Below are 12,759 nucleotides of genomic sequence, written 5' to 3'. Positions count from 1 at the left end.
GTAATCTTTACTTCAGCTCTTCTGCTAAGTACACGTCACCTTTACTACAGCTCTTCTGCAAAGTACAGATTCTCTTTACTACATTCTTTCTGCCAAGTACACGTCACTTTTACTACAGCTCCTCTGCCAAGTACACGTCACCTTTACTACAGCTCTTCTGCCAAGTACACGTCATCTTAACTACAGCTCTTCTACCAAATACCCGTCACCTTTATTACAGCTCTTCTGCCAAGTATACGACACCTTTACTACAGCTCTTCTACCAAGTACACGTCACCTTTACTACAGCTCTTCTGCCAAGTATACGACACCTTTACTACAGCTCTTCTGTCAAGTTCACATCATCTTTACTGCAGCTCTTCTGCCAAGTACATGTCACCTTTACTGCAGCTCTTCTGCCAAGTGCAGTTAATCTTTACTACAGCTCTTCTGCCAAGTACAGGTTATCTTTACTACAGTTCTTCTGCCCAATACATTATCATCAAAGTAATCAACACAACCTTATTCATTCTTTCCTGCTGCTCAGCACAACAAAACCATAATACACATGCAACGGATAAGAAATTTCACATGAGATGAGTTTTGTCTATGTCATCTGCGCACTGTCCTTAAACAAACATTTGGACAAAAAAGTTGAAATTAATGGTTTCGAAAATGTGTAGGTTTTCAAAGCAGTGTCGGAAAAATAAATTAAACAATACATTTGATGAAGAGAGCCACGCCATTTACTTGGCGCTTCATGATCTGTGATGTTTCGTTACGAATGAACGTGTCTGGAGTGGAGAGTTTCTTATAGAGCCTGTAGCACATGAGGGAGTCAGATTTCAGTTTCAGTTATTTCAGTTATTTCACGACAGGTCGGAGTGATTTTGGAGGAATGCTTCTTGGTCTTGGACGTTCACAACATTGTAGAATTCTGTACGGATTTCTTATTGGAGCATGCAGTATAGTATATAAAACCTTTCCATAAGCACCAGCCAAAGAAAATCCAGTGTGCGATTCAGACTGAATCATGACCATGAATCATTATCAAATTGTGATGATACGAGGTGTTCGCGAAACAAATTGCAAACTTAAGTCAATTGTTTAACTGAAAAATTAGGAATTAGGCACAATTTGGATTCCTACTTCTTTCCCAAATATCTGTCCCCTAACATGTCCATGCATGTTATCAAAGAGGAACAACAGCATTTCACATATTGTTTTCTCAGTAAACTTCAGATGGCTTTTACTATCGTTTTTTGGCAAATTGACCTGAATCTCTGAAGGTAGATATTATGTAACTGTATCTGTACAACGTTTTATAACAAAAGCTCCATGGATCAACGAACAAAGTTCTTCCTTAAGTTTGTCAGGTTGATAGTTGTGTACACAGTAAAATACCTACTGATGCTGTTACATACACTTAAACCTGTTTGTTTTATAATAGTCCGATATATAGAACTGTTAGATAGGCAGCTAAGTTGTAGTTGCTATCTGTTGTAGGGATAGTAATATTTAGGAAAATGTGTACTATCTGGATGACGTCACTATTCATTCTATCATGACATTGATGAATGCTTGATTCTCATTGGTTAAAAAGAGGTTTCCTTTTTGCTACGGAAACCCCTTTCAAATAAATTAAGCCTTTTCGCAAAAAAACGTGCGTATGAATACATAGATAGCCTACATATTGATTCATAGAAAATGGCTGCCGATCTATCACCCCCATATAAACTGTAAAACATATCTATATTTCCTCTAATACACGCTGGGTCTCTAATACCAGCCAGATCTCTAATACACGCCGAGTCAAGGGCTCTCACGAAATTCATAGACGGCGTAGTGTCAAATAGAGGAAATACGGTAGTTTGATATCGTATTGTTGGGGCGTTCTAGGCTACAACCCTGACTGCTTTGATGATGACATTAAAAGATTTAACGAAGGCATATCTTTTGCATACAAATGAAATGTTAATGAAACTGTTAGAGACATTTTCTATGGTGACCAGAATAGGAACAATTTAAGCTATTTCCTCATTGAAACAACCGACAATGAAAGTAAAATAAAACATTATAAAAATTGTTTGAAAAAACTTTATTCATGACAACATGTTGTTTACAAACCTTTTTCTGATCCATATTCGTTGCCATCTCCGTCAACCACCACCGTTAGAATTTGTCAGGAGGGGATTTGAAAACACTCACCTTCGTAAGTCCACGAAAACAATGTCCCAACTGAAATGACAGCTTATCAAACTTGATGAAATTCTTTTCAGAACACGCACAATTAAGAAAATCATACACGATCCACTTTTTCTGGGACACAAATGTCTAAGTTCTGTCACTATTTGGCTTTGGATCCGTGAAAATATATATAAGGTTTATGTGCAGTCGCAGAAGCAGTAACTATTTTTTTATCAGACTAGTGCTCCACGTTGATGATCCAACACCATCTTCTACAGTATTCTTCTTCTGCTGTGATGAATGTGGAGTCATTGGATCGAAATGATCTTGTGTTTTGGCGCCCTTAGATTTGAGGTAATCTGCTATGCTTGTATTTTGGAATCCTAGTGCTTTATCCAGGGGAGTCCTGCCTTTGAATCCTCGGATGTTAATGTCAACACCTCTCTCAAGTAGAAACTCTATTACAGCTGTACTACCTTCACATGCAGAGTGAAGGAGACTGTCACCATTTTCTGATCGGGTGGTGACAGATGCTCCTTGTGCTATCAACAGAGTGATAATGTTTGCTCTGCTTGACTTGCAGGCTTCATGCAAGGATCCAGCATCTACCCGTGCTCCTTTGTCAACCAATTGCTTGACTATTTTGAAATATTGCCATTCACATGCACTGAAGAGAGGTGAATGGCCTGATACGTCCTTTCTGTTCATATCAGAGACAGATGATATAATCTCTTTTGTTGCCTTGGCAAGTCCGTTTTCACAGAAATAGTGTAGAACTGTCCTGCCTAAGAAGTCCGAGGCATTGATGTCTGGCTTTAGAACTAGCAGTTGCATCACAAATGCCTCATGTTTTTTATCAGCAGCAATCATGACTGGGGTTCGGCCGTTTTCGTTCCTGACGTTAATTTCAAATGCAATGCGTTTGTCTACCAAATATTTCAGGGCATCTATGGCTCCGGCGTCGTACATGCCAAATACTATGTCCTTTATAACTGAAAGTGGCACATGTCTCATTTTTATCATAATTAGTTTCAAAACATGGTAGCTTCCATTGCTTGTTGCCAGATAAGGGAACGTTTTTTTCAGGCTGGCATCTTTCAGAGCAACAACAGCTGGCATGTTCGACTTGTTCTTTTTCAAAACAGATTCAATTAGCTGTTTTGCAAAGGGGGCCCATGTGCATGCTGAGTGAGATAGCGCCATATATATATTGCCTTTGCAAATTTCCGATGCAAATCTGATCACAAGATACTTTGAAAGATTTTCTGGGATGAACAGTACCTGCGATGTTGTTTCGGACGTCTGCTGAGACTGCAACCGCAACATCATACGTATGTACACCATGCTGCCGTTCTCAATAACAAACCTTGGATTGTGTTCCCATAAAGTTGAGGCTACAAGGACATACATATGTTGTCCAATGAATGTGCAGACAGTGCCGTTTTTATTCAAACATGTCCCATCTAGTCCTTTGGCTGTGTCAGACAGTGTATAACCGAGATCGCCGGTCTCATTCGATGTATCCCACTCGCCATGGTGCTCAAGAAGCTTCTGGAAGAGATGCCTAATGGGTTGTTGCTTCATAAGAAGTGTAACTGTTTCTATTTCCAGTGAAGTTGGAAGTTGAAATATTGAAGCTGGTTTAGAATCTCGATTGGATTTGTACTGTTTGAAAAACAATTCGCAAAGTTTTGGAAAGCCAGGATATTTCCATTCACAAATTTGCCTTCGCCTCATCTCATCGACATTGATGTCATACTTGGTTTCAAAAGAACCCACAATATTTTCCTTTTCCTGTAGTGTTCTTGTGATTTTTGATATATCAACCGTCACAGCTGTGACGTGTAGACCCTGTATGTAGTCGAACAGTGCTTGAACAACGACTTTGTTACCAACAATAAGGAGTATGCACATTGTAATCTGTGCTAACATTGTGTGCAGGGAAAACTCCCATTTCTTCCACTTTTTCTGTTCAAAGGTGTAATAACCCCATATGCCATCTAACAGGATGACACGCTCACGTCGTGTTGGTGTTATCTTCAGGAGATCGTCAGGTTTGATTATATGGAGCACCTCTTTCCTCTGGTTATGCAAATTGTTCAGAACTCTCTGAGCCACTGTTGACTTCCCATCCCCTGGTTGCCCTGTGATGATTACCACATTCGATCCATTTTCAAAAGCTTGCATCACCTCTGTGACACTTCTAGTTTCCACAGTTGTTTTAACACAGAGCTCCATATCCTGTTCTGTTTTGCCTGAAGAGAATGTATAGGAAAATTTGAGATCGGTTCTGTTGATGAATATTTATACCAATTAGCAAGAACAGGGTCTTCCTTGGTAACGTGAACTTGCAACATGCTCACACACACACACACACACACACACACACACACAGGGAAGGGCAAACTAATGAAAAAGGAATTACAATTGAAGAATATTACACAAACTCTGATATATGTTTAATACATCATGACATAGCGCTTGATTTTTTTATGGTTTTTAACCTGGCCTTAAATATGATGAATATAGCTACGTGTATGTACGTGTTTTACTGACCCGTGAAGATCCGGGGTAGAATAGGTCATGCTTGCCGTAAGAGGCGACTAACGGGATCGGGTGGTCAGGCTCGCTGACCTGGCTGATGCATATCAACGTATCCCAATTGCATGGATCGATGCTCATGATGTTAATTACTTGATTGTCTGGATCAGACTCGATTACTTATAGACCGCCGTCATATGGCTGGAATATTGCTGAGTGCGGGGTTAAACAACAAACAAACAAAACGTGTGTTGCCGATTGTACTAGTTCGGACTTATGCCAGTTTTGTTGTGCTCGACAACTGAGATACCATCCTGCAGTTTTACATGAATACTTTAATTAGACGCTGAGCTGGCCAGTCCTTTCATTATCCTTTAAAAAGTCTATTTGTGATCCAACCAGAGACTTTTCGCTCTGCTAACAGACTAATGTTTGGGAATTGACTCATGAATTAAATATCCTTCAATAGTCTTTGATTATTTCAAGATGGTAAATATGACAATTAAGATTGATAGAAATTGATAATCATGTTGAATGTGAGAAAGAAAGATGACACAGTTGCCTTATGCTTTAAGATGAATTAACACTTACTTCTGATGATTTGTATTGGTGATTTCACTTCAACTTTTTCAACTTCACCAACTTTTTTATCATCAATAATATTTTTGTTTCCAACATTTATATTCTTGGGAGCGGCTGGAAAGATCATCTTCACGTCTGTTTTCTGAAAAACTAAAAGAAGAAAAACACAATTATTACTGATTGAACTATAAACTCAAATTATCATCCAATAAGGTTACATGTGAAAAACATTTTTTTATTCAAGTAATAAATAAACATTACATATCCCTGCTTGCTCGGTTCGATGTGGAACCCGAGTCTTCTGCAAACATCATTCCCAGTTAAACCCCTATGATATTTAGCTCCGGGGGTGCGTCGGAGCTCTGTGACGTCATGGCGTTATCAAAACATATGTATCCTGCTGCATGTCTGTTACAATGAGATCATGTGGAACAGTGTGCAGAACTATGACCAAAACGTTGGTTGGTTTCTAGTTTTATGCCGCACTCAGCAATACTTCAGCCCTATAACAGCGGTATGTCAGTAAATGAGTCTGGACCAGACAATCCAGCGATTGATATCATGAGCATCGATCCACGCAATTGGGATCAATGACATGCTTCAACCAAGTCAGCGAGCCTGGCGCGCCGTTAGTCGCCTCTTTCGACCAGTATAGTCGCCTTTTACGGCAAGCATGGGTTGCTGAAGACCTAATCTACCCCGGATCCTCACAAAAAGAGTGTAGCAACCCGAGAACGATTATTATTACTTGCCCGTGTAGAGATCACCCGTTTAATAAACATACAGCTGTGTTACACATTGTGTAATACCAAAACGCTTGCTTATGTACTCTCGGAACATGTTTCACGAACAAATATTGACAGCTCTCAACATCCCTTGGCTTATTCATCGACATTGCGTGTGGAGATGATAGATCGCTGAGAGGAGCTTATGCACACTCGATGACCCCAGGCACCTTGTTGCTAGGCTGACGTCACATGGCATTGTTTCGCCGATGGATCTTGCAACAAAATTCCACAAATTACGTCATCGGGTATTGTGACGTGATTGTAAACTTTGAGTCAGGCCCCGTTCCACAAGGCGATCGTATTGTAGCGCAACGAAAGTCGTCACTCTAAGTTAAAGTATGTTAGTTGCGATAACCTTAGCGCTACGATAATTTTGTGGAACGGACGCCTGAATTCTAAAGGTGGACCGCTGTATGGTATTAAATTCATACGTTTCAACTTTTGACGTATTAAAGTATTATTCTGTTAAACTCAATTGGATTATGCCATGGATCGTGTAGGTGTCAGCCTATTCACACTCAACAGTATAATTCTATATAAATTGCAAGTAATAAATAAAATCCAACACTAGCTCCCGTGTAAAACCAATTTTACTTTCGCTCGTCAGATACCAGAACTATTCACTCGTTACATAAAATCGGTATTACACGTTTAGTGTTCTATATATCCTTTTGCATCATTACTGCAAAAGATAAAACTGTAATATCATCCAATTGCAATGGTGATACAACGTTACTGGGATAATAAAAGGAGTACCTTCACCTAGAGAGATGTAAATCCACTATTTTATTTGCGACATCATGGTCTATAGCTTCGTTAGACACCTTTTTCATATTCAAAGAGTGAGTACAATAACATACAAGCTGAAGAACATCCTCTAAATATCATGTATGACTATTTGGGAATCGATATTTCGACTCGGCATACGTTTGGAGAAGATAATTTGCTCCAGTAATTACTGGGAACAAAAAGATTTGATTTCAAGAACCCTCCCATAGGTATCAAAAGAGGGGCCCTTAATCAGTATCAGATGCAAACGTACACTGAGCTTGAACGTGCGGCGACACAGCTGCTTCTGCGTTTCCTAGTCCCGATGTGCTTGGTCCTGGAAAAGAGGAACTGTTTGAAGATGGCGCTTCGTTGTATGTCACTTTTATTTCATCAAGGTGAGTGAGTGAGTGAGTGAGTTGCGTGTAAGCCTAATATGTGAGAAATGTCTGATTTGTTTGTTTGTTTGTTTGTTGTTTAACCCCGCACTCAGCAATATGACGGCGTCTGTAAATAATCGAGTCCGGACCAGACAGTCCAGTGATTGACATCATGAGCATCGGCCCACGCAATTGGGATCGATGACATGCATCAACCATTTCAGCGATCCTGACCACCCGATCCAGTTAGTCGGATCCAGTTAGACCTATTCTACCCCGGATCTTCCCTGGTCGAGGAGGAATGTCTGAAGTGATGCAGGTCTCAGGCGTATCATGCTGAAAACTAATCGAGGCGAACCTGGATTCCAATACACAAACCTAGGTTGCTGGCGTGCCCTAAGGACGAAACTGTGCACAACGAATTGCGGTGTCCACGCCGACTGGGCCACCAGTGCCCACAAAGTCAGCAAGGGATTCTAAGATTAAGCAATTGAACATTCCATGTTATTAATTGTAGTTAATATCGTCGTCCAGATATATATTGTTTTTATCCGCAATTGTTTGTTTTGTAATATTTTTTGTTTGTTGTTTAAAGCCGCACTTAGTAATATCCAAGCTATATGACGGCGGTTTGTATATAATTGAGTCTGGACCAGACAATCCAGTGATCGACTTCACGAGCATCGATCCACGCAATAAAGATACGATGACATGCGGCAACCACGTCAGCGAGCCTGACCACGCGATCCCGATAGTCGCCTCTTACTTATTTATCTTACTCTTTATAAATATTTAGTTCATTTCTCATAGCACCCAACATTGATAAACTGATATTCCTCAGGTTTTGTGGCCGCACAGTGACCCAGATATATCCTTCGGAAGTCGAGAGCGATAATAGAGTCCGTAGCTAACCTTGTTCTTGGGCGTTCTGATCCCCATTTACCACAGGGCCCTTCCGACAATTTCTGCATAACCCCTCAGTAGGGTGAGCTGCAACTGTGTGAAAAACCTGTGTTAGTAATGTTTTGACTATCGCAATCTTGATGTGACACAGCAAGGATGATAAGGGATAATGTTTGATTGCAACCCATTTTCGAATCCTGCATCGCCGATGGGCGAAAGGAAATGTTGTTGTTGTTTGTTTGTTGTTTTACGCCGCACTCAGCAATATTGCAGCTATATGACGGCGGTCTGTAAAACATCGAGTCTGGACCAGACAATCCAGCGATTGATATCCACGCAATTGGGATCGATGACATCAACCAAGTCAGCGAGCCTGACCACCCGATCCCGTTAGTCGCCTCTTACGACAAGCATAGTCGCCTTTTACGGCAAGCATGGGTTGCTGAAGACCTATTCTACCCCGGAATGTTCACGGGTCGAAAGAAAATGAATTGCTGTACCTTAGCTCACTGAGCAAGTCGTGCTCCTGATATGCTCACATAATTTAAAACAATGAGTGAGTGAGTTGGCTTTAACGCCGCTTTTAACAGTATCCAGGGATGTGAGCAGGTTTCCCGAAAAAACAGGAAAAGCCTAGGGGGGTCTAAACATTTGATTGCATTTTAAGCAATTTCGTGCAGTTTGGACAACATTCACACCAAGAAATGTAATAAGTCAATGGCAAAAGTCAATAAGTCAAATAAACAAGATGGCAGATGCAGTAAAATTTCGAAGTTAAATCAGTACTTTTAAAAAAATCGGGCATAGCTTCCGCGCACCTGGCTACCCGCCAGGTCTGGGAGCAATACTGCCATAAACTTCAACCCCCATCCCCCAGACACAAGGACAACTGTCACAAGCATGCAATGTCTGACCCTTTCCCCATGTTGAAGCATATTGAAAAAAACTTACCTTGTACTTACTTACCTTTTGTTGAAAAAAACAAAACTCCATTGCAAATATAAGACATTTATACAACATATATCCCCATGTTATGGGTTTTTGGAAGCTGAAGAAACATTCACAGTTTTCTCGCTAATCACATGAACAACTGTAAAACATCTAATTCACTTACAGGCTAAAAGACAACTTTATCTTAAAAACAAGCCATCTGTGTGACGCCACACCCCACGTTATAGTGCAAGTATTCGTGATAGAAAACGTATGATGTCCGAAAACCTATGCTGGTGCAGTGAAAGCTCAGATCGAAAACAGGACAATCCGCGACGATTGTCCGGTTTTCGATCATATTTTTCGGAGTGTTTTTTTAAAAATCTTTGATTATACTTTTACGCGGAAGATGATTTTTCGCGAGGACTACTGTTTTAAAAAACGCGATTTTCCGCGTTTCCGCGGAGATTTCACATCCCTGAGTATCCCAGTTATATCACGGCGTGTCAGCTTAATGTGGGAGGAAAGCCCGAAGCGATACAGGTTTCAGACGTTTACCACTTCGGTGAAACCCACGAGCACGGATATGGTGCCGACAAACCTAGAAACATAATCGGGGCGAACCGGGATTCCAGTCGACAATCATAGGTTTCTGGCGTGCCCAAGAGACGCGAATCGCGGCACCCCAGACGACTGCGCCACGTGTGCCCCCGTTTGAAACAGAATCAACACAAAACGATGAACATACCGAGATCTTGTGTTCTTTTCATCAGCTGCATTCCATCTTTGCCTTCCAGCATTCTCATTGGGTTTTCTCCTGACAAAAATGAATCCGTGAACATGAAAGCATGTTTTGACATAGCTGTAGATATCAGTGAGTACATATTACTAGCAAGTCGAAGTATCAAGATATCAAACAATTAGTGTTGTTCGAACGTCCAGATAATTTGTAATGTCATGGTTTACTGTTTGTTTGTTTGTTGTCTAACGCCGCACTCAGCAATATTCCAGCTATATGACGGTCTGTATATAATCGAGTCTGGACCAGAGAATCCAGTGATTGACATCATGAGCATTTATCTACTTAATTGGGATACGATGATATGTATCAACCAAGTTAGCGAGCCTAACAATCCGGCTCAGTTATAATACAAAACAAATACAAGAAATAGTTATGATCCTTGCTTCACCCGGATGACAACAGTTCAACCCGCGAATACAAAAAATACAACAAATAGTTATGATCCTTGCCGTGTGAATTAATCTCAACATACCAGCATTCAACAACTGTGCCCAGGGGGGTTTAATGGATATAGAACAGTTTCCATTTAGTTCTTCATCTGTTGAGTCCACGGATGCAGACTCTTCCATACTTGAAAGACTATTTCTGCCAGACCAGTCCGAGTCATCCTCATCAGCCATTGTAAACCTACACATAAACGAGTACTTTTATATTTTCTTGTTTAACGCCGCACGGAGGAATGATCCAAATATTTATATAAAGTTATGTTGATAAGGGTCTTAACCAGACAACCTCTTGATTGATATTATTAGTGACACTCCACACCATCGCACGATGACATGCAATCAACCATGCCTTGTTTGTTTGTGTGTTTGTTTGTTGTTGTTTAACGCCGCACTCAGCAATATTCCAGCTATATGACAGCGGTCTTTATGAAGAATCGAGTCTGGACAAGACAATCCAGTGACTGATGTCATGAGCAACGATCCACGCAATTGAGATACGATGACATGCATCAAGGGATAAGGGATAATGTTTGATTGCAACCCATTTTCGAATCCTGCATCGCCGATGGGCGAAAGGAAATGTTGTTGTTGTTTGTTTGTTGTTTTACGCCGCACTCAGCAATATTGCAGCTATATGACGGAGAGATTGAGATACGATGACATGCATCAACCAAGTCAGCGAGCCTGACGACCCGACCCCGTTAGTCGCCTCTTACGACAAGCATAGTCGCCTTTTACGGTAAACATGGGTTGCTGAAGACCTATACTACCCCGGATCTTCACGGGTCTTTTAAGGAAGTGATTTATAAAGGCGCTATATGTGTATTGATTGGATCATTTATTTAGAATAGGTCAACCTGGCATCCTTGTGAGATGTGACCAGTTTGACAGACACGAAATATAGCTGGAATATTGCTTTGTGTGACAACCACAGACACATTAACAAATGTCTAAGGTTATTTGTATAGAATCTATAAAAAACATCATAGCAACGATAGGAGAGCCTGCCACGTCTTACGTGAATGGAATCATAATAGGTACATACCGTTCCATCTGTATCCTTTAAAAATAATAAACACAATTATGAATTGTTTACATCACAAATATACCGAGTAAGCAAGAGAGGCAACTCTAGCCTCGTTCTTCTTCATCGATCAATTGAACGGTCTTTGTTCGTCTTTTCCTTGGTAGTGGAGCAAATATATTCCAACTACCCATAGATTATAGCATATTCTCCGCTGTTTATCAGACAATACAGTATAAAATATTGGTTTCTCGTAACAACCGTGTTGTAATATCGGAGGACACAATAGATACAGACAGTGGAATACCTACCTTTATACAGAATTGTGTAAAGATAATGAATAATGTAAGTATCTTACATGCATACTATAATTAAGAATACTCACTTTCTCTGCAAACACCTGAGTGTAGAGCAGATTCAATACAGGTGAGAAATGCGTCAGCGCTATAAATATTTCCTGGTGGAAATTCCGCTCGGTGATGTCCCTCCTAATAATAGCACGTCACCTTGACAACACATTCGCTGTGCAGAGTTGCGCCCATTCATGATCACCATTCCCACGGTTCGTTGTATTCCCAGGTGCGCTGTCATTATGACAACGGTATCGGCCTGATACCGCAAAATTCTCAATTTGTGAAATACCGACACTGCGAATGGGAAAATGGGTAAAAGGGCAAGGTTGGGGACGATCATACGATTGGGAAAATGGGTAAACGGGCAAGGTTAGGAACGATCATGCGAATGGAAAAATGAGTAAACGGGCAAGGTTAGGATCAATCATGCAAATGGGAAAATGGGTAAACGGGCAAGGTTAGGATCAATCATGCCAATGGGAAAATGGGTAAATGGGCAAGGTTAGGATCAATCATGCGAATGGGAAAATGGGTAAAAGGGCAAGGTTAGGATCAACCATGCCAATGGGAAAATGGGTAACCGGGCAAGTTAGGATCGATCATGCGAATGGGAAAATGGGTAAACGGGCAAGGTTAGGGACGATCATACGAATGGGAAAATGGGTAAACGGGCAAGGTTAGGATCAATCATGCGAATGGGAAAATGGGTAAAAGGGCAAGCTTAGGATCAATCATGCCAATGGGAAAATGGTTAAACGGCAAGGTTAGGATCAACCATGCCAATGGGAAAATTGGTAATCGGGCAATTTAGGATCGATCATGCGAATGGGAAAATGGGTAAACGGGCAAGGTTAGGGACGATCATACGAATGGGAAAATGGGTAAACGGGCAAGGTTAGGATCAACCATGCCAATGGGAAAATGGGTAATCGGGCAAGTTAAAATCGATCATGCCAATGGGAAAATGGGTAAACAGGCAAGTTAGGATCGATCACGTGAGTGGGAAAATGGGTTAATAGGCGAGTTTGGGACGAATCGTGCGAATGGGAAAATGGGTAATCGGGCAAGGTTAGGAT

At 40.9% G+C, this 12,759-nt stretch overlaps 1 protein-coding gene across 2 annotated transcripts; it reads right to left on the bottom strand.

Moving 5' to 3' along the window:
- Nucleotides 1-2,061: 2,061 nt before the first annotated feature.
- LOC124123251 lies at nucleotides 2,062-11,805 on the bottom strand. 2 transcript variants are annotated; one of them, XM_046486556.2, is made up of 7 exons: nucleotides 11,716-11,805; nucleotides 10,333-10,487; nucleotides 9,807-9,875; nucleotides 8,138-8,221; nucleotides 7,120-7,182; nucleotides 5,299-5,439; nucleotides 2,065-4,421 (listed from the first exon to the last, which is right to left on the bottom strand). In XM_046486556.2, exons 2-7 carry the CDS (start codon nucleotides 10,478-10,480, stop codon nucleotides 2,389-2,391), a joined length of 2,538 nt encoding a protein of 845 aa, XP_046342512.2. In that variant the 5' UTR covers nucleotides 10,481-10,487; nucleotides 11,716-11,805; the 3' UTR covers nucleotides 2,065-2,388. The 2 variants fall into 2 exon arrangements, with proteins under 2 accessions (XP_048244656.1, XP_046342512.2); XM_048388699.1 differs by lacking the exon at nucleotides 8,138-8,221 and having other exon boundaries at nucleotides 2,062-4,421.
- Between the last annotated feature and the right edge of the window lie 954 nt (nucleotides 11,806-12,759).

This window comes from Haliotis rufescens, unplaced genomic scaffold, assembly GCF_023055435.1.
Source record: "Haliotis rufescens isolate VD_foot unplaced genomic scaffold, xgHalRufe1.0.p SCAF_77, whole genome shotgun sequence".
Taxonomy (NCBI): domain Eukaryota; kingdom Metazoa; phylum Mollusca; class Gastropoda; order Lepetellida; family Haliotidae; genus Haliotis; species Haliotis rufescens.
This window is presented reverse-complemented; position numbering and strand designations above follow the sequence as displayed.

Bases quoted from the DNA above. Each gene is read 5' to 3' on its own strand.
- LOC124123251 (XM_046486556.2), bottom strand. From the start codon at position 10,480: ATGGCTGATGAGGATGACTCGGACTGGTCTGGCAGAAATAGTCTTTCA. The intron at 9,876-10,332 runs GTATGTTGAGAT...CATTTTTGTCAG, and splicing joins GGCACAGTTGTTGAATGCTG to GAGAAAACCCAATGAGAATG. The intron at 5,440-7,119 runs GTACGTTTGCAT...TTCTTCTTTTAG, and splicing joins GCCGCACGTTCAAGCTCAGT to TTTTTCAGAAAACAGACGTG.